Genomic DNA, 26,682 nt, shown 5'->3' with positions numbered 1-26,682 from the left:
CGTCTCATTACGTTTAGAGACAGGGGCTGACCTGACGCCTGATCCTGCCCCCTCATATGGCTATCGCGGAGGAAAGCATTTTGCTGAGGATCATGGGTGGGAAGTGGTGACCCTCATCTCTGTGAGGCACACAGTAGATTTGAAGCAGACTCTGTGCTTGTGGATTGCACCTTGGAGGGCATCACCGAAATGGGCAGCTGGTCCTATGTCCACCAAGGAGTGTCTATACTAGATTTTTTTTAATACCGTCTATTGCTTTCTGTAAAAGCGAAGGTCAGACTGAGTGAATGGCCCATCGTCGGCTCAGTCTTGAAAACTCACATGCACATGCTCATGACATCATTTAAAACTACACTCATGCCTAAGTGCAGGCTCAAAGCCTTCAGTAATAGCTCCAAAAGCACCGAAGTGAGTGAGGTTCCTAAGTCCCATTTTCAAAAGTGAATTAGGCAGTTAGGAGCCCAAGTCTATTGACTGTCAATGAGATTTAGACTCCTAAGCGCCTACATTACTTTTGAAAATGGGACTTAAGGCCAGATTTTCAAATGTATTTAGATACCTAAAGATGCAAATATATTGTATATATTATGTATTGTATATCACACACAAATATATTGTATGTATATATATTTATATATAGACTATATACTAAATATATAACAATACATACAAATATATTGCATGTATTTTATGTATTGTATATTATGTGTATTTAGGTACCTAAAGATGTAAATATCTCTATCTATCTTAGGTGGGGGAAAAAACCTGGGAAATTCAAACCCTTTGTCAGAGGAATGTTAACGCTTCCAAGCGAAGGACTCAAAAGTGAAGCAATGCCAAAGTTATGGGATGCCCATCAACCTTAACTCTGCCCTTTTTGTGTCCACTGACTCTATTCTGTTTTCTCTGCAGGAATCATTTCGGGTCATCTTGTGATACCCTTACTCACCTCCAGTACCACTTGACTCCTTGAATGGTCTCTATTGGGACTGTTTGAGTCAGTAACAGTCTGTGGCAAGCCTCTTACAATGCGGAAGTTGGAAGGTGTGCTGTGTGAAAGAGACAGAAGTCTTGCAAATCTGCACTTATTCTTGGGTCAAATTCTCTTTGCAGTTAGCACAGTGTAAATATAGTGCAGTTCTGCTGAAATCAGTGGAGCGGCTTTACATTTACACCTGGGTAACCAAGAGCACAATATAGTCTGTTAACTGGTGTAAATTCAGAGTAAGTCCATTGACTTCCATGGAACTATTCCAGCATGCAAGTTGGATGGGCTGCAGTGAATAGTATGCAAATAGGAACTGAACAGCTGTCTCATTCATTGCGCCCATCCAGCCTGGCTACTGAATGAAGCAGGGGTCTTGAAAAAATTACACGGGCTCTCATTAAAGACTTTGCACCAGATTTTCAGCTCGTGGAAATCAGAATAGCTCCACTGACTTTAGTGAGCTCTGATGCTTTCCGCCAGCTGAGAATCCAGCCCTATGTTTGAACGTGTATGCACAAGGGGACAGAGTTAAGTTGCACAGGAAACCTTATCGGTGGTATTTCCTGGCGTTCGAGTGCTGGACCTTGCACTGTTCATGTTCTTTTCCCATCGATTTTTGGGACTGTGTCTGTATATTGGTTAAACACTGGCCTTTTGCCGGTGTATCTGAAGTGCAGATCTGCAAACCTAGCCCCTAGCCAGAGCCATATGGCGAGCTCCACGTTTGCGAACAAGCCTAAACTATTATTAATTTCTGCTGCACGAAGGGTGCTCAGAATGATGCTGAAATTTCCAGCTGAGGCACTTTTGTGTCTGCCCCAAGGCAGCCGCTAGCCCTTCAAATTGGGTTTATTCCTTTGCAGGCATGTGTGTAGCAGCTTTGGAAGAGGTTTCTGTCAAAACGGGGTTTGCAATCACATCCGCATTATCCACAGGCATAGCCATGACCACACTATTGTGCACTGGCTTCTATTCAGAATAAGCAAATCAGATTGAACAAACTCAGAACGGACTCAAATCTGGGTCAAAACAACACAGAACCTAAACCTTGTGGGGATTGACAGGGTATTTGATCTCCATACCCCTTCCCTTTCTGCCTTTGTCTGAGACCCAGGGCAAAAAGACTGAAATACCATCAGCTGTTCTTATTATTTTACCCAATTGAGCCTACATTCTGCAAACCCTTCATGATTAAAAAAAAAAAGGCTATAAACAGGATAGACTTTTAAAACATAGTTTTTAGATGAGCGGGTTCTCGGGTGGTTCTCAGGGCCTGAACTGACCCAGGATAACGCAGAGGAAGGGGCAGACGGCAGTGCAAAAGCCGTGGGGAGAACGGTTGGTTGAATGCTAGCCAGGCCGCTGTGATACTTGACTGGTGCGTGTGTGTGGGTGAAGTGCTTTGAGAGCCTCAAATGAAAGCCCTTATCGAGGTGCCGCGTATGACGAATGACTTGCACCTGGTGATCTGACTGTGTGCCGGCATTTTCCCTTTCCAGTCTCCTTTCTGATTGTTCTTCCCCTAGGATGTAACCCCGGGGAAAACAAGGGTGTTGCTTTTACTGGTAATACAATAACAGCTGGGTGACGTGCTATGGAGATTCAGGGCATCAGCGCAGCTGCTCTGATGCAACTGTGCCGCTGTAGCACTGAAGTAAGGACGCTCCTTAGCTGAGACGTGCCGCCACGAGAGGCGGGCAGGTCAGTATAACTGCTCAGCGGCCCCCCGTGTAATTTACACAGCTCTGTCCATAGTACAAAGCCGGTCTATGGGCCAAAGCACTGCCTGCGTTCTCTGCAGTGCAAGACGCTCTGGCCCCAGCACGCATGCCCCCTACACCAGGGCTTGTGAGCAGAGATGACCCACACCTGCTGATGGGGGACGGGGGGCAGAGTGAAAGCAGCGGTTTCACTAGGATGGGTAAACGGGACACTGCCTGGCGCTAGCCCAAGGCTCATCAGTTCGCAAGAGCAAACGGGACAAACTCCCAGTTTTGCCAAATTAGCCGGGATGGGGCTTAAAAAAGGGACTGTCACAGCCCAAACGGGACATATGGTCACCCTAGGCTTCAGCAGATGTTACTGAGCATGCTCAGTCCAAGCCAAGCAGCAAATCTGGGCAGGCGTGTGACCCTGCGTCCCCTCCCCCATGCGCCCATGGAAGGCTGTCTTCCCCAGTGCCCACCCTGGGGAAATTCTGCCCTCACTGGATTTAGAGTCTTTTTCTGTTCCTCGGGGCCTGTTGCCCAGCGTAAAGGGGTCAGAGCCGCGGTGAGGATCTCAGCATTCACCTCTTCTTGTTGCCCCGCCACCTCCACTCTGCCTCATCTGCAATTAGCATAAACCTCTTTGCATCTTCTTCCCCACACTGCCCCCTCATCCTGCCCGACATTTCAAATGGAGCAGAATGTAATACAATCGCATTCCGTGGGCAAGGTAGTGACAAAAAGGTGAGGAAGGTGTCATTTGAGCCATAAAAATCAGCACACCCGGCATTTCAATGGTGTCACCCTCTGCTGTGTGGCGGGGGGAACTTGCTCCCATCTTCCTCTCCCTCTCCCTCCAGGGCCTCCGGTTGGTGGAAATTTTGACAACACAGCGTCATCAGAAATGGGTCGAGTTGGGTTTCATTCAAAAGGCCTTTTTCCCACGGACACTATGGCACCAAGCATGACAAACCCAGAATAATGATGTAGATCTATATAGTCAAGAAAAGGTTTAAAAATCAACATTTTTAAAAATTTTACTTTACCACAGCGATGCATTGCTTACCTCAAAAAGACGTTGATCTTGGCTAATCCTAGGGAAGTGGTCCTTGATGTGTAGGACTGCTACATTTATTCATCAAATTCACCATTAGTGTTTTCTCTGTCCTGGGTCACTGTTAGACACGTTGTCACATTGATCCTCATCAACGCTGCACCTGCACATCTCCATACCAGGCAGGCTGCTGGCCAAACATCTGCGGGCTGGTGAGCATCTGGTCTTTGCACACGACCATTTGATTAGCTGGAGGATTGATTCAGAAGTGCATGGTATTTCACACATAACTGGTGTGATCAGTCCATCCTCCAAGACCCATCCATGCCTGATAGGGTAGAATGCGCTCCGTCCTCCCAAAGCCATTCCATTGTTTGACAATTTGCCCCCTTGATAGCAGGTATAAATGTACCCCTTGACAGTGGCTGTTTTTCTCCATTTGTCTGCTTTTTGGAAAACATCCACTGGCGTAGCTCTGCAAGCGTCATAATGTTGGTCTTCAAATGGTAAACTCGGCATATGAATGCCTCCAGTGCATTTATGACCTCGTCAGTGATGGTCTCACCCATTCCGAGTGCCTTCAGAGTGAGGAGAGAGTCTTCAGAGACTGCATCAAGTGCCTTCCAGTAAGAGAATTCAGTCTTTCCAGCAGGGTCACATCCTTGAAAAGGCATGGAACCCTGGCAGTGCGATGGCTTTTAATGGCCCGTGTGATAGGAACACATCTCGGAGGAATAGACAGTGATTTTCTTCCCCAGCAACAGGAACAAAAACAATCTGGTGGAAGTCTTGGGTAGCGTCTCACAGCGAGCACTAGAACATCTGTGTCTTGTGCCAAATTCAGAGCTTAGTAGACATTGATAGCATGCAAGATAATTTTAGTGTCAGCCCCCTCATGGGAACGATGAAGATACTCCACCGAACAGTGTAAGGCAGCAGTTTCATTGTGCCATGCAATTCTTGGACAATTCTTTACACGCTGGAGCGTTTTTCCTGTAAGATGTGCAGTGAAGTCATTCTGTGTGCAAGTATGAGACAGCATCTTCTTCACTGTGGCACTGGAGATGTTCATGGAGTCAACTCTTTTGTATTGGACAGGTGCAATACCATGGAGTTTCTTCTTTCTAGTAATATTTTTTAATTGATTCCACTGCATAGGTGTGAAACACGAGGTAGACTTTGTCATAGGTCCATTATTTTTTCAGTAGCCTCATAATGAAGTGTTCAACCAAATCTCGGCAGGTGTTAACTGTTCCTGGTTTGTCAAGAGCATGTACTTTGTTCATTTCCCCACCCACTTCATATACCTTCTTGTCTTCTTAGACAAGCTCTTCAGCTGGTGGGGGAAGGAGCAGGATTGCCGAGCAGGAGACTGTTGGAGTAACTCCTGGAGCCACAGCAGAAACTCCCATCCAGGAGATCTTCACCCTGACCCTACGGGGAGTGCAGAGAACTCCCAAGGACAGACTTAAGAAGGCCCCCAAGTAAGGAACTAGGGCCTGTGCAGAAGCCTCCCAGAGCAAGTGACTAGACATGGTCAGGTTCTCCCACCATCTGGGAGAGAAACTTCAGGAGACTCCTTTACATTACTACAGTCAGCATTTTTCTCATCTGGGTCCTTAGCCAAAGCCCACTGCAGCCAATGGGCTGATACGTAGCACTCAGCTCAGGAAATATTAATAAAGTCTTGCCCATTCCCTGCCCTGAGAAGCAGTGAGAGTGAGAATTACAGGTCCTCTGGCAGTAGACTTCTTGCTGGTGGAAGATGGTAGCAAGCTTTGATACATACAGGATCATCCTTAATATCCAAACGGGGCAGAGCAGGGGTTTCCCTTTGTATAATGGCCATTCGCTGTGTTAGGATCTTTCATCCCCGAAACTTCTGATCATTCAGAGACTTTTGCATAGTTCTCAAGCTGTTTGATCCACTCATCGTCCCACAGTCCATGGGCTGTTTTTAAAATAATTCTCTGGGTCTCTGTCACCACCCTTTCCCTTGTTTTTCCCCCTACGTGCTGCAGACAAGCCCACAGACTTTCCAGTCTCATGTCCGCGATAGATGGTTTAAGTGGCAGAGCTTTGAATCTGCTTTCCAGCCTGGCATTTTAGGGTTGCTGGTTTAAAGCCTCCAGCAGTTCTTTAATGAGAGCTCTCCAGCTGCTGGAAAATAGAGGCAACTTCTGCAGGGACTGGGCCAGACTCAGCCAATCTGGGGCCAGGAGGTGGAAACTACATCTCCTTGTCCTTATTGATCCCCAGCCTAAGTCGCGGTGCGGTGCGGGGAATTCACCAGGGAAGGCAACTTTAAGTGTTGGAGATTCCAAAGAACCACCAGTTGTGGAGGCCGGTGGGAGGATTGAGTTCTGAGTACACCTCCTCCCTAACTAGCACTGCTCAGTGCCTTGCTGGTTCACGCTTGGTTTCTTTAGCACATTCTTTATTTATCTCCTTTCTCAGACGGCTCAAGCAGCTCACAACACTGTTATCAGTGGCCTGGTATAAAGAGGGTTCAAATAAGAACATAAGAACGGCCATACGGGGTCAAACCAAAGGTCCATCCAGCCCAGTGTCCTGTCTTCCGAAAGTGGCCAATGCCAAGTGCCCCAGAGGGAATGAACAGAACAGGGAATCATCCAGTGATCCATCCCCTGTCTATAAACTAGGGAAGAATTTGTAATGAAACATTGCACCCTTGCCAGCTGTAGACCTTCAAAAATCATGCATCAGGCTCTAAAAACATCATTAATTTATGAGATTAAAAAAAGCCATGATTTGTAAGCCAAATAATAAATGTAGGATTCTTTTTTGCCTTCTAGTTTCTGAGCCTTTCGGCTGCACTCTGGGGACTAGAAACTTTTTGTTTATTTAAATGGAGGCGGAGATTCTTCTGATTTTATTATTGTTTGCATTACCGTAATCACGGACAAAGACCCTGTTCCACTAGGTGCTGTACAAACAAGTCTCCGCCCCAAAGAGATTACAAGCTAAGTTGCTGTGAATCTTGATTTCAGGAGCTGGGGCTTTAACAAAAAACCACCAAATATTGCAAGACTTGTGATACAATGCCAAGCGCTGGCAAACGGACATTGAGCTAACCTCACCGCACCGCTGCCAGTTCAGACTCACACCCTAAGAATCTGGCTGGAGTCAGATTTACAGATGTGATGTTAGCCCATGTTAGCCCATTGTAACACTCTTTAAAAGCCTAGGGTAATCAATGGAGCCATGATTATTTACACCAGTTGAAGATTGGCCCCAAGGCTATTAATACATATACAGGCTAAATGGGTCAAATCAAACTCAAACCCTGGGTGTGGGTGTGGAGGGGGTGACTCAACCTGTTTAGTGCATTTTAAAGGCAGTGTCCTTTGTCTACATTAAACTTTTCAAACATGTTAGTTAGCATGTGTTAGCCAACATGTGCTAACGTCACACTTTACATCGTACTCTATATAAGGTCTGAGTTTCTTTTGAAAAGTCAACCTGCTTTTTTCAGAAGAATATTGTAAATATTTTTCACTCTTTGCCCAAGACCTTTTATGGCAGATTTTTGACCAAAGCTGTTTTGTACTATTCAAGTCAAAGCACGAGGAATTTTTTCTTTGATTGTTTTTAAGTGGACTGACCCTAAACAACAACAAGTGGGCTACTGGAAGCTAGTAAATTCAAATATGCAGAACTGCTTTTCAGTAGACATATTTATGTACAGATTTTCTTTAATTTATCCTTTGGTTTCTTTCTTAGAAAAATCTCAGGTTTAATTAACAGTTTCAGATAAAAGGAATTCAAGAAGAAAATTAAAAATGCATGAAGCTTCTGGAGTCATCCAATTACTGGGATGTCCACATAGCTACGGCAGCATGAATTTTACAAAGCAAGTGGAAACTGAAATTCAGGGGGTTGCCACAATGAAATGCCATTACATTTAGAAATTTGCTCTATTAGAAATGTACATATGCATTTCTTCTTCTTGATGTGTCTCAGAATAAGGTAAAGATCAAACAGACAGGCTGCCCTGCAACGCATACGCACGCACATTGAGAATGCTTTTTAAACACATTTTGCTCTTTACTCTTTTAATGCTAAAATATGTAAAATCATCAGGAAAAAAATGTTCTTTTTGCATTCAGGACTGCCACAAGAATTTGCAAAAGCAAGTTCTAGGTAATATAGTCCCAGAAACGTGCTGTATGGACTGTAACTTTCCCGAATAAGAGAGGCTTGATTCAGTCACTAAACACTATTTCTAGGATACGGTTTTCTTGGCAAACACAGAACAAAAAATCAAGAAAGAAAACCAGACTGTTTGTCCAGAGGAAGGAGAAACGCTGATTGTATTTGTAACCACAAGAAACAGAAATTGTCTTGTTTGAAATGGGCTTTTAACCACACCCTGCCTGTCCTCTCTGGTGAAGAAAGGGCTCTGCTTAAGGTACAATCTCTGAGAGTCAGGATGTCTGGGGGGGTTGGACCAGATCTGGAAAAGTGACGAGCATCTGCAGTTCCCATAGACTTAAAGGGGGCTTGCAGGTGCTCAACACATCGCACGTCCACATGTCAAAAAGGATGCTGACAAATTAGAAAGAGCTCTGAAAAGAGCTCCAAGAATGATTCGAGGTCTGGAAAAACCTCCCTCATAGTGAGCCACTAAAGCAGAATGCTCTATATAGAGTATCAAAGAGAAAGGTAAGAGATGACTTGATCAGGGGTCTCCAGCGGGGACCTACAATCCTGTCCCACAATAATACATAAACCAGCCAATCATACAATGGAGCCCCCAAATACTTAAAAACTTAATTAAATAAGGTCTTTCAAGGATATTGCAGGAAATGGCCATCTCCATCACAGGAGTGTACTTTAGGGGCCACTGGGCCAGCCTGCGGTATAAACGAGGAGACAGGGCTGGGCTATAGAAACAGGAAGAGGACGATGAGCAAGACAGAGGGGAGTGGAAGCCACACAGGGTGCAGTGGGTGGTGGCTTCTCTCAAGCTCTAGGAGACCAGCCTAATCAGACTCAGAGACCTGGTGTTATAGCCTTTAAATTGGGAGCTCTGGCCCAGGGTCCAGAGGGAGGAGCTTATGAACGGCCTGTGCTAATTCCTTCTGTCCTGAAGCTGCCTTAAAATGGGAACATGGTCTTTTATTAGTGTGGGTTAGTGTCCTTGTCCTGGACTGTTAAAGCAAACCTACCTCCTCCCAGTCAAGGGAAATTAAGGTGGGCCCCACCCACAGAGCTACCGTGGGTCACAAGGGAAACTGCCCTCAACTTTACACCCAGTGGTGCTGGAACAATTTGTATAGTGGGGGGAAACCACCTCAAGCCAGGGGGTGCTGCTGCACCCCCAGCACCCATGTCGCCACCAAGCAGGGCATCACCATCGACGTTCTCTCTCGTTTGCTAATATTTTCCCCTTGGCTCACAAATGAAAGGTTCCCGTGACTACCCCCTCCCGCCCCAGCTTGCTCAGCAGCGGCTCCCCCTGGCAGCGGCACTGGGTGTCCCTGCAGTCCAGGGAGAGAGGAAGCAGCAGGTCGGCTGGCTGCCGGTTGAGCTCCTCCTCCCCTCACCCCTACAGCTGCTGCTTCTCCTTCCCTGCTACTGGAGTCCCAGGCGTTGCCTCCGCCACCACCCCCCGACTCACCTCAGCGGGTGTCTGCAAAGCAGGCAGCAGTGCTGGGACTCCAGCGGCAGCTGTAGGGGTGAGGGGAGGAGGAACTCAGCGGGCAGCCAGCCACCCTGCTGCTTTCTCCTTCCCTGGGCTGCAGGGGCCCACAGAGATTTGGGGGGGGAGGGAGCGTGCCCCTGCTTCTGCACGCCCCTGGGACCCAGGGGTCTTGCCAACACTGCCAAGATTCCCATTTTTGCACCTGATAGAAACTAGCAAAGTAGTATCCACTCCAAGCACAGCTATCCACCCCTGGTATCCTAGTCAGGGTTCAGGCCTGGGCCGGGAAGGATAGTGTTGATATTCTAGCGGTCAGCCCATGAGGCTGGGACTGGGGACGTCCACATTCAGTTCCCTGCTCTCCACCACAAACTACCTGCGTGGAGAAGACGTTCAGGGCTTGTCTACGTGGCACTTTAACATGCACCAGGAAACTGAGTGTGCACCAACAGCGGCCACACTGGCCAGCTGGTGCACAAGTTGGTCCGTCTCTCTGTGCTTCGGTAGTACCCATCCGTAAAATGGGATAACAGCACTGCCGCACCTCACAGCAGCGTTGTAAGGATAAATAGAGATTCAGAGGTGCTCGGATTGTGTGGGTATAAGGGCCACAGAGGTTCCTGAAATGGGTGATCTCTCTCGGTTCAAAGCCAAGGGGAGAACACCCATACTGATCCTCCTGGATCTGTCTGTGGCACACTATACCATTGACTATTGTCTCACCTCAGGGACATAGCAGAGGTTGAAAGGAAAGCTCTGAAACAGCTGCCAGTTCTTCAGCTCCAGAGCACTCACATGTGGAGTCTCAAGGATCAAATCCTCCCCCCACATCCTTTTTTAACATATACACAAAGCAACTGGGGACATGATGAGAGGCCAAGGTCTGAGACAGCAGAGATGGGCAGACCACGCCCAGCTCGCCATCTTTGATGGAAATCGCCCCATCCTCCAACTCTCTCTCAGGCGGAGATCAGTTTTTGGAAGAAAGGCAGCTGCTGCAGCGGAACGTGGCCAGGAGCAGGGTATCAGGATCTGCTCCAAGGGCTGATTAGCCTTTCCACTCAGCACACTGCCTCACATCTCCAGGACACTCGGGGTTTCAGGGAGCTCTGCCGCTAGCCTCCTCACTACAGACTCTTTTCACACAAGGGGAGGTAGGTGATGACAGCCCCCATCCGCCTGCTCCGTCCCAGTCCCCCTCCACTAACCACAGGGTCCCATTCTCCTCCATTGGGTGATTTTACTGCTGTATTGAACATGTTTCTTACCAAGATCATACATTCCCTCTTACCTCACCATGCTGCCTGCAGTCTTCAAACCAATCTTTATCTCCACCCTCCCCCTCCTCTTTCCTGTACCTGTCCCAGCCCACCACTCTACCCCTCCACTCCACCCTCTCTCTTTCCTACGTATTTATTCTCTGCCACTTCCTTTCCGCTCCCCTCCATCTAACTTCTCCGGCAATCTCTACTTGCCTTTTAAAACAAGTAGCTTATAAACAGGTTTTAAAAATCCACAGCCAGTACAGAATCCGTCCATTTTGTAATTAGCGTGAGTAACCTCACATTCGTTTTTATTTTACCGGGCCCATTGTCCTCCCACCCCCCTAGTGTGTGTCAAACTCTCGTGAATATTGTTTTTAACAAGGGGCTCATCTCTTACTATATGTATTTGCATGTGCCGAGCACCGAGGGCCAGCAGGGAGATCATGGATGCGGGCTGGGAGAGGTGCTGACAGTGGACTGGCTCTGACCCATAGTCAGAGGAAGAGATGTGACATAATATGGACTGATCCAACTCCCAACCCCCACAAAAAATGTTACCTCAAAAAAGGTCCAAAACATCTGGAATAATAATAACCAATAGGGACTAGAACTGAGTCTGACGCTAATAGCACATGGATAGTTAAGGAGATACCATCACTTTCCTTCTATCCGTGGGGAATAGCCAACCACTAACACACACATTCTCATCAGCTGATTTTTGTTTAAAAAGTATGGACAATTTTAAAGAAATCTGTCTGAATTCAAAATATTTCTTAAAATATATGTTTAATAAAAACACACGTATGCAAGCAAAGAGAGCCATTGAACATTATTTGTTCAACATTTATATGGCGAAACAAACAAGATATTAGATACATTACAGAAATATGGACCCAAACACACAGAATAAAACTGCAGTTTCTGCAAGAGAATACAGCTTACATTTTCCCGCCTAAGCACGTGTTAAATACGTCAGTCATAGAAGTCATCAAATTCATCTGCATATGTATCATGGGTTTGTGGCCGCAAAGCAGCTTCAATTTCTGAGTTGCTGTCATCAGACTCACCCCAGAAAGCTAGGAGAAAAAAAATCAAAGCAATTATACATACCCACACACTGTAGAGAGCTTTCATGCATCAGATTAGAATTAGGACAGACGACAGCTTTTTGGAAACACTATGTAACTCATAAGAATGTAAGAGCTTTCATACTGGATCAGACTATAGTCCATCTAGCCCAGTATCCGGTCTGTGACATTGGCCTGTACCAGCCCATGAGGGAGAGTGCACAGAACAGGGTAATTTTGGAGTGATCCACTCCCAGATTCTAGTCGTCTGAGGTCTCGGGTCACCCCGAGCAGGGGATTATCCCTGGCCATCTTGGCTAATAGCCACTGATGGACTTATCCTCCATGAACTTATCTAATTCTTGTTTGAACTCGGTTATACTTTTGGCACCACAACATCCCATGGCAATAAGTTCCACAGTCAGTTGCGTGTTGTGTGACCAAGTCCTTCCTCTTGTTTGTATTAAACCTGCTGCCTATTCATTTCATTGGCTGACCCCTGGTTTTTGTATTGTGTGAAAGGGTAAATAACACTTTCCTATTCACTTTCTCCACACCATTCACGATTTTATCTTGATCTGTATTGTATCCCCCCCTTGGCTGTCTCTTTTCTAAGTTGACCAGCCCTAATCATTTCAGTCTCTCCTCATATGGAAGCTGTTTCAGACTCTTGATCATTCATCTTTGTTATCCTTCTCAGAACCTTTTCCAGTTCCACTGTATCCTTTTTGAGATGGGGCAACCAGACCTGCACGCAGTAGTCAAGCTTTGGGCGTACCATGGATTTACATAGTGTCATGATGATATTTTCTGTCATATTTTCTATCCCTTTCCTAACATACCATCAGACTTTTTGACCGCTGCTGGGTATTGAGCGGAAGTTTTCAGAGAACTATCCATGGTGACGCCAAGATCATCTTCTTGGGTGGTAACAGCTAATTGAGAACCCATCACTGTATTAGGCTCATTGTATAGGTATAATTGGTATTATTATACTCTTAGGTATGAATTTCCAACACACTGTGTAGCTTACAAGGCTTGTTATTTGTTAATTGGATTGTTGTGCACAAATACTGCACGCTGATTTAGAAAGTCCCACTTCATTGTTTCTCAAGGTAGTTTGATAAAACATTTCCACTCAAAGCAATTTACTTGACATCTGTTGTCTGACTGAATAGGAGCATTGTCTGTTATACTCCACTTTCTCTATCTACTCGACCCTGAAGTGAAGTCACAATCACAATGACATCACAGAGCTGGCATGGAAATGGCACTGATGTCACAAATAAAGTATCACAACTTTCCCGCAGGCTCAAATAGGAATGTACCGGAGAAACAATTTAAACACAGATGATTTGGGGAATTAGCAAGAGTAGCGAGAAATGTATGCCAAATAATAGCGAGAGGAGCATTTTAATTCTGAAGCGTCCCCTGGCATGAAATTCACTCATTTCAGAGTGAAGGAGAAAAGTATGAGCATTACTGCAAGTTTAAAAATGGGGGGGCGGGGAGAGAAATACAGTGCACTTGAAGGAGAAACGCTGACAAAGATTTGGTTCAAGCTGTTTAATAATTTGAACTCATTATCTTTCGCAATAACGAATGCCATGTAATAACCTTTCCCCCCTAACATTTGCATGTTATAGGAGGGTTGCTCATGAATGCAGGGCTGGCTGCTGCTGTGAATATTTTTAATAGGAAAAGAGCATTGAAGCATTTGGTTTTTAAAACGATACACAGGAAAGTGATATGGACTTTACAAAAAGCTAGGAGGAGACGATGGGGCAAATTCTGACCCGACTGACTTTGGCAATGTCTTAATATAGGGTTAAAAGTTCCTCTCTGCTACTGCAAGCATAGGGGACGGCCTACAGCAGCAGAACCCAGCTGAGGGGTGGTGGTGGGGGAGAAGCATAGAAATGAGACTGCTACCTCCAGGGCACACTGCTCCTCCTCTTCCCAGTTGCATGGAAGCCCCTCTGCAGGAGCCCCATGGGGGTTCAGCCAGGATCCACCAGGTTCTTCCCCCTCCAGACTTGTGGGGGAAAGTGGCAGAAGCTAGCACAGCCCGAGTGGGCAGTAACTACTGCAGCTTGACCCTCTGCCTCGTGCAATCCTCCACTCCAGATGGGCTTCTGGTGGCGGGTGCTTGCTATCAGTAGCCCGCACAGCAGCCATACTATACTGCCCGGGGCAATGGGAGCAGGGATACGGCAGCAGTGCAGAGGAAAGTGGCCTCCGCATACTTTTATTTTAACTCATTCATTCCATTAAAAAGGCCTCAGAGCTCATAGTGCTTTGGGCAATAACTAAAAATACAAACCATCTGCCGCCCACAATTCCTGCAGGCTAGTCCCTTCCAGCGGGTGAGGGCTCCGAAGCTTCACCTCTTCAACTGGGGATGCTACAATAGGGGCAAATCACCCAGCTTCCCTAGCCTAAACGCCACAATCTGGCACTCGCGGCCTTTCCGCTCCACTGCGGGGGAGTCACCAGCCTAGCACGGGGATGGGAGCCTTCAGCACACTTCAGAACAAGAGTCGTCAACAGCATCCCCTGTTACAGCACAGACTGCCCACTCCAAAATACAGCCTCTGTGGTTAGGGACTAGAGGGCCAGTAAAGGTGGACTCTAGACACAAAACACTCAGGTCCCAAAACTCCTTTCATTTCCAGCAGGGCAAATTTGGGTAACTCAACCAAAGGCAACGGAATTATGTTGGTGTAAACCAACGGCAGAGGAGAATAAGGCATTCATTGTGCAATCGGTCTATAAAAAGGAAGCTCACTTGCACATGCAAAAATGCACCATTGCGCACATACATCCAGGACGACTAATGGCGTGTTTCATATGCACAAAACAAGGAACATTCCCCCTAGAACTGCATTTCGTCTCTGAGGTTGCACAGTCCCAGGGTCCTACAAAACTTCTATGGACCAAGAGCCATAAAGATCCTTTTTATTTCTATAGTTTCTTAAGAGTTAATGTCTTCAGATCCTTTTTGTCAATTGCCAAGGCTCCGATTGCAAGAGGCTTATGATATGAATTAGATCAAAAGCACAACAAAAAAAGACAACAGATGGAGGTGGGTGTATTGGGGAAACATCAGTAGATGCAAGGAAAGCAGGCTAACTTTGCCTGTAAAGAACAAATCAGTTGACTAGATTAATTTGCGGTGTCTCTTGGGAGCTTACGTACATTTTTTGTTTTTGGTACATTCATGGGTGATTTTCACTCTTTACAAGGCTATGCTTGGTGGATTGTGACTGAAAGGCTCCAGAGAAAAATGGTATTACACAGAGGGCCTGGAAGGAATAGGGTGGTCGAATGGCACACACGTGGAGGGAAGACTGCTCATGGAAGAAGGCACAAATAGGAGAGTGGGAGAAGAATGTAAAGGGAGCCACAAGGCAAGAGGGGAGCAAGTGGAATGTTGGTAGAGATGAGAGAAGGGACATTAAGCAGGAGCAAGAAGTTGTCCAGCACTCTGAAAGTTAAGAGACACTCGCTTAAATCTGATGCTCAAGGTGAGTGGAGTGGGCCCCTAAGTGGTGCACACCGCATAGCTGTACTCTTAAGCTGAAGTGATAGCTCCCTGTTATGCAGCCAGAGTATTGCAACTGATGAGGGACAGAGGAATTGCCATATAGATCAGATCTGTGGTCTATCTAGCCCAATACACTGTGTCTGATAATGACCAGCACTAGATGCTTCATAGAAAGATGCAAGAAAACTCTCATTAGGCAGATATGGGGTGATCTGCCCTTTACATTACATCTCCTCCTAATCCCTAATCGTTAGTGATTGACATACACCCTGATGCATGAGGTTTAATACTCCTTTAAAATTTGTTAGGATTAACTTTTATAACTCAGGACATTCTTGTTATCCATATAAATGTCCAGTCCTTTCTAAATCTTGTCAAGGTTTTGGCCTCAGCCACATCCTGTGGCGGAGAGTTCCACAGCTTAATTATGCATTATGTTTAAAATTATTTCTTTTTACTGGTTTTGAATTTGCCACCTTTCACTTTCATTGAATCTCTTCTGGTTCCTCTGTTATGAGATAGGGTGGACAGAAGCTCCTGATCTACTTTCTCAATATTATTGATAATTTTATATAGTTTTATCATGCCCCCTCTTGTCCATGGTGCAGACTCATTACTTTGGCTTGCATATACAATATACATTACATTGAGAAAGACATTGCTAAATAGAATAATATTTGTTTCTCACCTTTGGATTTTATAGTGGTTATTCTCCTTTTGCTTGTGTTCCTGCAAAACAAAGTGATATTTACATATTCAGAAGATGGTAAAACAATATTAAAAGTTTAGGAGTCAAGCTAATGCTTCTTCCCAAGTTAAGATAGTAAATGTACTAAGTTCTAGAACTGCATCTCTATTTTTTGGATAAAAAACAAAAAGAAGGTGTTCAAGGCATTTTAGAACACAGGATGGTAACGTTTAATGCACAGCAATGACATTCAGGGCTAGATCCTCAACTGGAGTAAAGCAGAATAGCTCCATTGAAATCAATGCTGATTTACCCAGCTGAGGATCTGGCCCTGAATGTTCTTGCTGCGCATGAAATCTTTACACCTTTTAAAATACATGACGGGAAAGAAAAAAAGAAAGACACAAACAAAAACAAATTTCCTTATTTCCCTTGTTGCCAAAACTGTTCTTAGAACTTAGCTACTGGGTTCCCATAGCATCACCCATGTTCCTATGTAAATGTGCAGCCTTTCGGCCGCCTTTGATCTACCTTGATGCATATGCAGTTGCAATTCTGTTCTGTTAAATGACTGATCTTGTGTCTAGAGCATCACAAACCCTTTTCAATCTCTCAAACAAGCTGGAATCATTTTGATCTTTTGTGTGCAGCATGTGTATTGTGTTGGTGCTGTGAAATAATCACATGGGGGCAATGATGTAGGAGAATTAACTGTTATATTAACAATCCTGTGATAAGCACTAAAAAATAAAGCTTCAGTTGATTTTCATAAGGAAGACTGAATAGGAGATATTTGTGATATGGCTGTTCAAACTGTTGAAAAATAAACAAATGTCAATTTGAAACCTTCACAGCAGTTAAAACAGGACTTATTCTTAAATCAATTATGTTGAGATTTTATACACCTGTAGTATTCCATTAAAGAAAAAAGAGATCCTAAAGATAATGATTTAAAGCCAAGGGTTTAAAAGAAATATTCTAATAACTATCACAGGAAAGTCAGTGAAAGATCCTAAATGTCAAAACATTTGTACAAATAATCTCTGAGTACTATTTTATACGTTTCTCTAATTACAGAGGCTGACACTGCAAATTCTCACTCAAGCAAGTAATCCCACTGGTGAGTAAGGGCTCAAGAACAAGGGCTACATTTACTACGATCTACTAATGAACAACTGAGAAGATAAACTTAACTGAAGAGCAAGAGGGGAGTTTCATTACACTACAACTATAACATGTTTTACCCCTTTACGTAAAAGAAATATGTTGTGTTGTGTAATAGGTTATTTTATATTTCTGTTTAACTTGGGCAAAAATCCTAGAAGGTCTATAATATACTAGCTGTCCTTACTAAAAATGTCTCAGTTAAAGTTCAACCAAAATATTAAACTGAAGAGTTTACATTCATATATGTTGTATATTACAAATTAAAAAGAACTGTTTAGTTACCAAACAGTCGATACATCTTGTTGAAGCAAATTATTTTAATTTATTAATCTTACAGCATTAATCTTACATTTTATACCATTCAAACGAAATCCATCCGAGACCCTTAGTCATGAATTTAAAAAACTCTTTTACACACACACACACACACACACACACACACACACAAAGCAACCAGTATAACATATTGCCCTCAAGGTGAGGTTCATTAGACATTCAGCTTTACAACCTCAGCGCCAGTTTAACAAAGCACTTATGCTGATGGCCATCCCTATTCATTTAGCAATGAACTTAAAGGATGTGCCTAACTTTAAGCACATGCTCAAGAAGGGGTCTGCACATGTTGCTGAAAAGGGGCAGCTTGCTAAATCTGGGGCTAAGGGTTTAGTCCTGCAAGGTGCCAACCACCCTCAGCTCCCATTTAGTGTAGGAGTTGACAGTCCTCAGTATAGTTCAGGAGGCACCCAGCACCTTACAGATCCAGGCCACAGAAATGGATTTCAGGAGATGCTGTTCTGGTTGCAGCATCATTTTTTCCTGGGACAGAATCAGTTGCCACCTGTTGCCGAGTGAGGTGACTTCTGGGACGGACTGTGCAAGAACCATTTCATCTTTCATGTATTTCAGCGAAGCAAAATCATCAGTTGATAGCTGCTGTTTATACTCAGTCTGCTTCTTCATCTTCCATTATCAATGAGAGAGGGTTGATTCTTATTACACCAGGGTAGAGTGTTCAGGATGGCTCTCTGTGCCCGGCCTTTTTTTTTTTTTGCCTGGCCCAGCCCCAAATAAATACAAGACAGAACTGATCATCTGGACCCAGATTCTTGAGTATGCCTGACGATCACACTGCACAGCTTGGTAGTGTGGATGGAAAATTGGCCTTTACTTTCTCCTAATTCTAAGCTAGCTGGGTTTCAGTGGTCCCCTTGCAGAACTTAAAGCAGCATGAAGCCAGCACTATGTTATGCTGGCTGTCAATGGCCTCAAGGGGACGATAGGGTCAGCAGCAGCTCCAGGCACCAGCGCTCCAAGCGCGTGCCCGGGGCGGCAACCCGCGGGTCCCTGCGATGGCGGCAGTCAGGCAGCCTTTGGCTGCTTGCCTGCGGGAGGTCCGCCAGTCCCGTGGATTCAGTGGCAATTCGGCGGCGGGTACGCCAAAGCCGCAGGACTGGCGGACCTCCCGCAGGCATGCCACCGAATCCGTGGGACCAGGGACCTCCTGCAGGCATGCCGCCAAAGGCAGCCCTGCCTGCTGTGCTTGGGGTGGCAAAAAAGCTAGAGCCGCCCCTGGATAGGGTAGCCAGGGATGATCAGGGCTATAGGGATGCCACAATCGCAGGACCTTGGCCCCCTTATACGGTGGCAGAAGAGAGAGGAGTAGTGTCGGAGCACCCAAGGATCTCTCCCCACTGAGATGATTCTCCCATGGCTGATTGCACTGACATTAGGACCAGAACCCACTAGCAATATGGCACAGAGCAGCAGCAGCAAACCAGGATCTTGGCCTTGATCTGGTAGACCAGAGGATGGACAGCAAGGGACACAGCCACTGAAAAGGGCATCAGAAGAGGCTTGGTAGAATGCTGGGACAAATTTGGAAAGTCTTTTCTGAAAACACTGGCATGTAAAAAAGGCTGGGGTATCGTTAGCAAATGGAAATGGGAGACCAGAGGAATGGACAGTGGAAAACTACTGACTGTTCTGAATTCAGAGTTGCAAAAAGAAAATGTGACAAGCCTCATTTCCTAAACAGCCTCCTGAAATTAAATGTTAGCCAATGCAGATAAAAGATACAAAAGCTCTCTGTATTCCAGAAGGTTTATATTCTGAATCAGCAAATACAATTATGACAGTCATCATCCACACAGGAAGCATATCATCATCATTATCATCCAAAACTGCTAGGGAAGAACTGTAAGAGTCTATATAAAGGAGATAAGTTGAGGCAAATTTATAGACTCGTATCTCTCTACATGCTTCAATTTCTCTAAAATGCATCCCAGCATGGAACCAAAGATGTCAAGGTTCTATCAAAAAGCAGTTTAAGTTCCAAATGCCAATTTCCTCATCTATTTTTCTCTAGACCAAATCTCCTATTTTGATGCCTATTTAATCTGATAAGACAAGGGCCTATATGGAAGATGCTCTGGAAACAAAAAGGAAGTGAAAAGTGCCTAAAGAAGAATATTTGTCCCCATAAAGAAAATTTCGAGAGAGGTGGTCTAGATTCCCCTTGGTACATACTAATAGAGTGAATCAAGTCAAAGAAGTTTCAGTGAAAAACAGAAAACTTTCTTTTATTTCTGTGCTGGATACAATCTCTGGCAGAGAACTTGTTGAACCCTTATACTGTATGTTAAGTGAAAACAAAAAGATCTTCCATCAGAAAAACAAACAAAGCTGAAAAGGACCTAGTTATAGAAACATTGATATTCCATAAAAATATGCCTGGAAGTAGATTGGCTAATCTTGTAAAAGAGCTTGAAGCCTGTGTGAATCTATCTTGCAAAAGCATTGTTGAGACACAATACCATGCGGTAGACAAATAGAATTGTTTCTTTTTCACAAGGCAGTTCTTAGTAACCCTCCGAGTGAGAGATAGCAGGTATAGAATTTCTTCCCAACAATGACTTGGGGTGAAGTTGTGGTCCTTCTCCAAAATTACTCATTTTTCAAAAATGTCTAAAAAAGCTTATCACTGATAAAATGTAAGTCTGACTACTTAATTCCAGTCTCCAGACTGTGACAAAGTATCTCTATTCCTGGGTGGTCAGATATTTTTTTTCTGTGAATTAGAATAAAAACTTGCTTCAACTTGGGCTATTATTTCGTCCTGAAAAATAACTCGTTCAAGATAGGTGCAGCTGATGAAGAAATTTTTCTGTACTTTTAATAAGCATGAAAAAGAACAGTTGGCTTACTTAAAATTGACCATTTTCTGAAGAAAAACTGGATAAATGTACTTCAGGAAGATCAATGGAAACTTAAACAGAGAGAATTATGACATGAATCTTGCTTCTATAAACTACATCCAATAGTAATTTCATTAATAATAAAACTGAGGACTACATTAAAACAAAGGCTTCCAAGTGTAATCACATTTGAATTATGATATAAAGATCTATGACGAGACAACCTATGTTTAAGACCAGACTCTCTTTCTAGTTATCAAGCTGGCAGTGGATGGCAGAACATTTTACCCTCACACACTACACCTGCAAGAACCGATGCACAAAGGCTGACATTCACCCAGGGGTTTAAAAGGCCTGCTGTACCGTTTAAACCCCACGGTGGGGCTGTGTAAGGGGAGCATGTGATGTGGGTGCAGAGAAGGCCTCCATTTTCCGTGTATAGTAAAGGGAATCTCTCTGCCAATCCTCAATAGGCCTGAATCATAGGGGAAGAGGGGGTGTAGGGACCATGAGCCATCAGATCTGCATTAGGGCATATCTCAAATCCTCTACACAAAAGACTCAGCGGGGCAGTGGTGGCTATTGCACACAGTGGCGACTGAAGAGCTGTGAGTTTAGGGTGTGTGGGAATTTCTTCCTTTCTACTACCACTTAGTTCCATGCACAATGCTCATGTAAGTCTAGCTTTGTGCTGGGAGGGATGAATTTTCACCCAGCGCATCCTGTTTCCTTTGCTAACAGCAAAACCACAAAATATAAAATCGAGGAAGAAAAAAGTCTCAGTAACTGTGTAGAACTAGTATCAACTTGCTTTTTATAGAAGTTTCATGAAAGGTCCTGACTAGTCGACATAAGATACTAATGATATAAATCGTGAAGATTTAGAAATCATGCATTACAGTAAGTTTTGCATGCGTCATGCTTACACTACATCAGAAATATAGCCCTGAAATCAATTATTTATAAAATCTTTACTTCTTTGCAAAGAGCTCGGAAGATTAAAAGCATTATAAAATGAGGTTAAAATAAATCGGTAATCAAAGCTCTTAGTTAGGCTTTCATTCTCTTATGTATCTCTGTGGATAAGTGTAAATATGATAAACGATCTAGACTAAATATACTCAAGTTCGGTTACTTTCAAGGTTCTGGATCATTATTCAAGTCGATGTAAACTTTCTAGAAAATATATACACTTAATAACCTCATACCTAAACTCTGTAGCATCTCCTTAGAACTTCAGACAAAACGAAGAATTTTCTTACAAATCCATTAAAAAATTGACAAGAACTTAAGAAAACTGAAATTAAGGGCCCCCAAATAGTATAAATTATTAACTTGAAAAAGCAGGATGAAATTGGGAAGCTGTTTTAATTTAGCAAAGTCTGAGTGCCCCCTGATGGTCAAACTGGCTACCTACAATAAAATATGCTGTGGCATTTAAGATTGCATGTTAGTTACTCCCTCGTTATTAAATACTTCTTTATAAAATAATTAAGAAGATGAATTGCAATTGGCATTTTATTTACTTAGAATAAACACAACATTAATAAAAATGCAACTTTTGCTTAAGAAATAGTTGGTACAGAATATAATGGATTACTTCCAGAATATAATTTAATCACAATTAAAAATACTTTATAGAGTGTTTATATGTTGACAAATTAAAAATCTTATGTGGTTACCTTAGTCTACAATTTATCTTTAATCTTCAGATCATTCTGAAATGTGACAAAGCAAACAAGCCTAAGAAAAAAATAAACTGCCTGCATCAAAATACAGAATTATCCAGAATGCTAGTGACCTCCACTGGCTGATTCTGTTGCTACAGGACTACAAAATGCCACACACATCGTGTTCTGCCCTCTGCTTTAGAGAGATTCAGTCATGACCTTTTCTCCCAAGTAATTATATTACTTAACACATTCTTTTCTTTTGGCAAAATATTATACTCTTCAAACTAAAGTTACATCTCAGGGAGTTTAAACATTCTTGGTAGAGTAAATGAATCCAGGAAAAATAGTTTTATAGCTAAGGGAAAACACGACAATATTTGTGGGAGAAGAGGAAGCTATGGCATGCACCTCTGAACAAAAGGGAACAAGTGGTCTTTACTCAGAGAGCAGCTTCCTATTAAGACTCACTCCTTCGTACATTATGCCTTTCATCCCCACTCAACCACAAAATGATTTTGCTGTAGGAAATACAATAGCAGAAAAAGATTTACATTGAAAGAATCTTTAATAATAAACTGTTGCAGATCTGCCTACTTCCCCATGATTTATAATACAATAAATATCGGATTCTATTAAGTCTCATGCACTGAAGACATTGCACTGAAAAACTGAATATGAAAGAACTCGATTCTTCCCATCTCCAGTACCATAATAGTGAAATGAGCATGTATAAATGTGCTAAGAGTATCTCTTTGCATCTTTTATAGCTTGTGTGTATTAATCTGTAAAGCTTATTAAGAAAGTCATTGCTATGCAAAGCAGCACCCAATCTCTTTCTCTTGCTTTTCAACAGAGTGCAGTGTTTAGCCAATAGGACTGGTCCTCTGCCCCTCATTCCGCATTCATAACATGCAACATTTGCACAATGTATCTCTCAAAGGCTGCTGAATAGAAAGCCTTAATACTCATGTAAACAACTGCAAACCAATTACTTAATGAATCAGGCCCACACATAATGAGGTGCCAGACAAAGAGCTATAAATGCATTTTTGCGCCCAAGCCTCTGCTTTAAAGTAAAATCCCTCAGCTGTAGTTTGGGCTTAACTGGCACATCATAATTATTGTCTCTAGGACATCAGAGGAAGCCATTTTTTTTTATTTAGGTCCAGCAGGGTCTTTTTCGAGGTCACTCATCAGCTCAGTGACAAGATAGAGCAAAGAAGAATTTTTTAAAAAGTACCACAGCAGTACTACACTGTTATGTTTATTCTCAAGTACTGGTTTCGAGACCACTTGTAAAAGCAATAAAGCACAAGAAGTGACTGCAATAAGTGGAATCCTTAAATGTAAGCCTCTAAGAAATTTCACTGCATCCCGACCACAAATAAGCAACCACCTGAGCTCTCTATTTCCCATTCTTTCATACTTCTTTGGCTACTTTGCGCTTCCAAATATCTTTGTAAGACAGATGTCAAGTGTCCAGCAGCAAGTGTTACTAATAGACTTTATCTTGAAAAGGCACTATTATTTCTAAGTTATTCGGGAAAATAACTTTGATACTACTTTAAAAAAAACCTTTAAAAATATCTTAATCCAGGATTTAGTTCTAAATGTTTACTTCTAATAGACCAAAGGCATGAAATTATAAGGCAAAGTCAATGGTTTCCAAAATCTGCCTAGTGTGCATATGAATTTGAAAAGGTAAAATTAAGACTAAAGAATTGTACATGAATAGCATTTAAATAAATGTTGAAAGTTGCCAACACACATTATAAACCAGCACTGTAACATGCTAAACAAAGTAAAATTAATGCTTGAAAATATTTTTGCATAGTTCATTAAATTGTACATATTTTCTTAAAAGACCTAAGACCTGCTTTTTTATAATCACATTAAGGGCCTGATCCTTCTCTCACTGAAGTCAATGGGGGCAGAGGCTAACCAAAAATGTATAAACACGGGGCTTTTAAAAAAATTATATAAACGAACTCATTGGCACTTCATAATATTAGGCTTTATTTTCTTAGAGTATCAGCTTCCCAAATAGAAATTAGGTTACAATAAAGGAAAGTTTAATCATCTTAAAATGGAAAGTTTTATTTTAAACAAAAGCAAAAACTTACTTTGTCAATATTTTACACAAGTCTTAATCATTTCACATTAATTAACTTTATTGCACTGGAATAAGAGAAACTCTTGTGATTTTTTAAATGAAATACAAATCAGCACAAAATAAGAAATTCAGATTTCTTCTAAAATTATCTTGGAACTGTTTCCTTTGACAATTAATGTCACCAATAAAATCATTATGAATATTACAAAGTACAAAAGGATGTAAACATGCTCTAAATTTAGATGGGATTAAATAATTCATCAAAATGTTTTAAAGTATTTTATCGGCTGTCATAAATGGCAGTTTTCTGACAAGGAACCACATCCTAACAGAACCCACTTACTGTGATGTTTTAATAAGCATCCAGATAACAATCTAAAGCCAAGCTAAAATTTCAGGAGATGGTTGTATTATATTCCATTTTCTACTGTTTCTTGACCACTAATTTGACTGCCACTGTTTGATTAGTATTTCATGCTGATGACAAATTCAAGGAACATCTAACATCACACTGCTCAAAGAATCAAAAGGAACTGCTGCAGTTTTACCAATCTAAAAAGATAAATTGCACCTTTATGAAAAAGGCAAGGTCGTTAATTAAACATACTCAATTTGAAAGTAAAAGAAAAGAAAGTAACAAATACTCTAGCATCAAATACTTTTTAAAAAATACGTATTGAGCTACAGTTAGTTTACTTCTCAGCTACATGTACAAGAAGAAACATGCCACTTTATTTCTTCAAGACTTTATGTTTTATGTCTGCCCTTTTCCTGACAACTTCTATTGTCTGGTCTCTAAGTAGCCCTACTGAGAGCAGCTGTACACGCTAATTTGTGGTTCACTGAGATGTCAATTGAGTCTTAAAATGAGAAAACAACAGCTGCAAAACAATACCTGACTTTGGTGCAAATATTTTCTAAGGTGTACTAAAGTTTAGGTTGTTATACTGAATAAACACAAATACGAACCTTAACCCTTGTACAAGTCACAAACAAAATAATATATATTCAGAGTTTTATTCATTTTCTTCTGGCACTTCTTACTCTGCTAAAGCCATTCAGAAATGAAATGCTCTAATGACTTTACCTTGACAAAGGACTTCTTCCTTCACTAGATGAAAAACTAGCTTCAGAACTGATTTTGTTGATTTCCTTGGTCTTGAAACTATTGCTACCGATATTCAAACCTGTGGTAAGTATAAACACCAAATGTAAACATTTAGCAAACACTTAATTAAAAGGTAGTCCACACAGTAACTTTTGACTTACAGAAATCAATGGAAACAGATATTATTTAAGCAACAGAGAACAAGAAGGTGTCATGGACTCTGAAATCAATACTGCATATTATAAAATAACTGTTCACTATGTGTTTTTCTTGTGATATTTTGGAAGAAAGTACAATAGAAGAGTATCAAAGAGATACCATTTTAAGGGTCTATTTTAAAAACGAACAGTGACACGGGAACAGAATGCACTAGCAAAATGTGTCCCTGATATTATTTTTAATAAACAGGCCAATTCAATCTCCATTGCTTGGACCGGGACACTCCCATGAGATAAGTTTACTTTATTTGTTAAACAAAATAAAAACATCTTCATCCCTGACCCACAAAGCTCAGCCCCTTTAGCACATGGGACTCTCTTTAAAACCTGCCCATGCCATTCGTTTATCAGTCCTAGCCTCTGGAAATCTGCGAAACAAGGAATTGACTCATACTTTAGTTCTGTTCCATTTGAGGTTTTATTCTCATGACTTGGCAGAACTGACAACAGTACAACACACAAGCTCCTTTGGACAGGCAGAAAGTTATCTGTAGAAATAACTGCACACGATTAGTGCATTTTTGCACGTTTTAACTAATTTTAGAAAAATAGCCTTTGGGGTACTGAGATTCTGTTCCAATAGCTGTATTGCATCATGTGTCAACTTAAGCAAAATCTCACTGTTATGTATATTTTCTCTCAATTGTTTTCTTTTCCCTTTTCCTGAAGTCTTGTTTACTTAGGCCACTGGGTAGTCAGTACATTTCTATTTGCCTTCCTCTTCTATTCGGATTATTTTCAGAGGCCTACAATTCTCTCTCTGTTGTGCTATGTCATTCCCGCTCCCTCTCAACTTCTATAAAATACTTAATGTTGTGACTTAAATAGACAAGAAACTATGTATTTTAAGGTTCTTGTAATGGTTTGCTTTTTTCTACATGCCTCACTTCCCCTCTGTGCTTCAATGAGTACAAATTGTATACCAATTTAGTTCCAACTCATGAATCTAATCAGGCCTTTTCTTAAACATTTCTGAACTGCAGGGCTTGAGGCTCAAATTACAGAACACTCACTTTAAGGCTTCTTTATATTGTAAAGTGGATTTGGTGTAAGTGAGACTGAAGCCCTAAACATTATTTAGGTGAGATACAACTGAAAACCAAAATATGAACAACTGTAACTCTTACCAACTTCATTCTATCCCCCAAAGAATAACATAGAATTTCTAAGGCTCTGACAGTTTCCCCCCTTACAGCTGGATGTGCATTTCATAATCAGACACAGTT

At 42.4% G+C, this 26,682-nt stretch overlaps 1 protein-coding gene across 4 annotated transcripts in view; it reads right to left on the bottom strand.

The window, feature by feature from the left end:
• Positions 1–11,450: 11,450 nt before the first annotated feature.
• The window catches only part of KIZ (kizuna centrosomal protein), a 90,967-nt gene continuing 75,735 nt past the window's right edge, over positions 11,451–26,682 (bottom strand). For 2 of the 4 annotated variants that reach the window (XM_065589837.1, XM_024110685.3), the window contains 3 exons: positions 25,218–25,317; positions 15,984–16,024; positions 11,451–11,757 (listed from right to left, as the gene is read on the bottom strand). In XM_065589837.1, the coding sequence (XP_065445909.1) occupies positions 11,654–11,757; positions 15,984–16,024; positions 25,218–25,317 (245 nt within the window). In that variant the 3' untranslated portion in view covers positions 11,451–11,653. Of the gene's footprint in view, positions 11,758–15,983; positions 16,025–22,026; positions 22,063–25,217; positions 25,318–26,682 lie in introns of all 4 variants that reach the window. The other 2 variants (XR_010599990.1, XM_065589838.1) reach the window with 2 other exon arrangements.

The sequence above is a fragment of the Chrysemys picta genome, chromosome 3 (assembly GCF_011386835.1).
Source record: "Chrysemys picta bellii isolate R12L10 chromosome 3, ASM1138683v2, whole genome shotgun sequence".
Classification (NCBI taxonomy): domain Eukaryota; kingdom Metazoa; phylum Chordata; order Testudines; family Emydidae; genus Chrysemys; species Chrysemys picta.
This window is presented reverse-complemented; position numbering and strand designations above follow the sequence as displayed.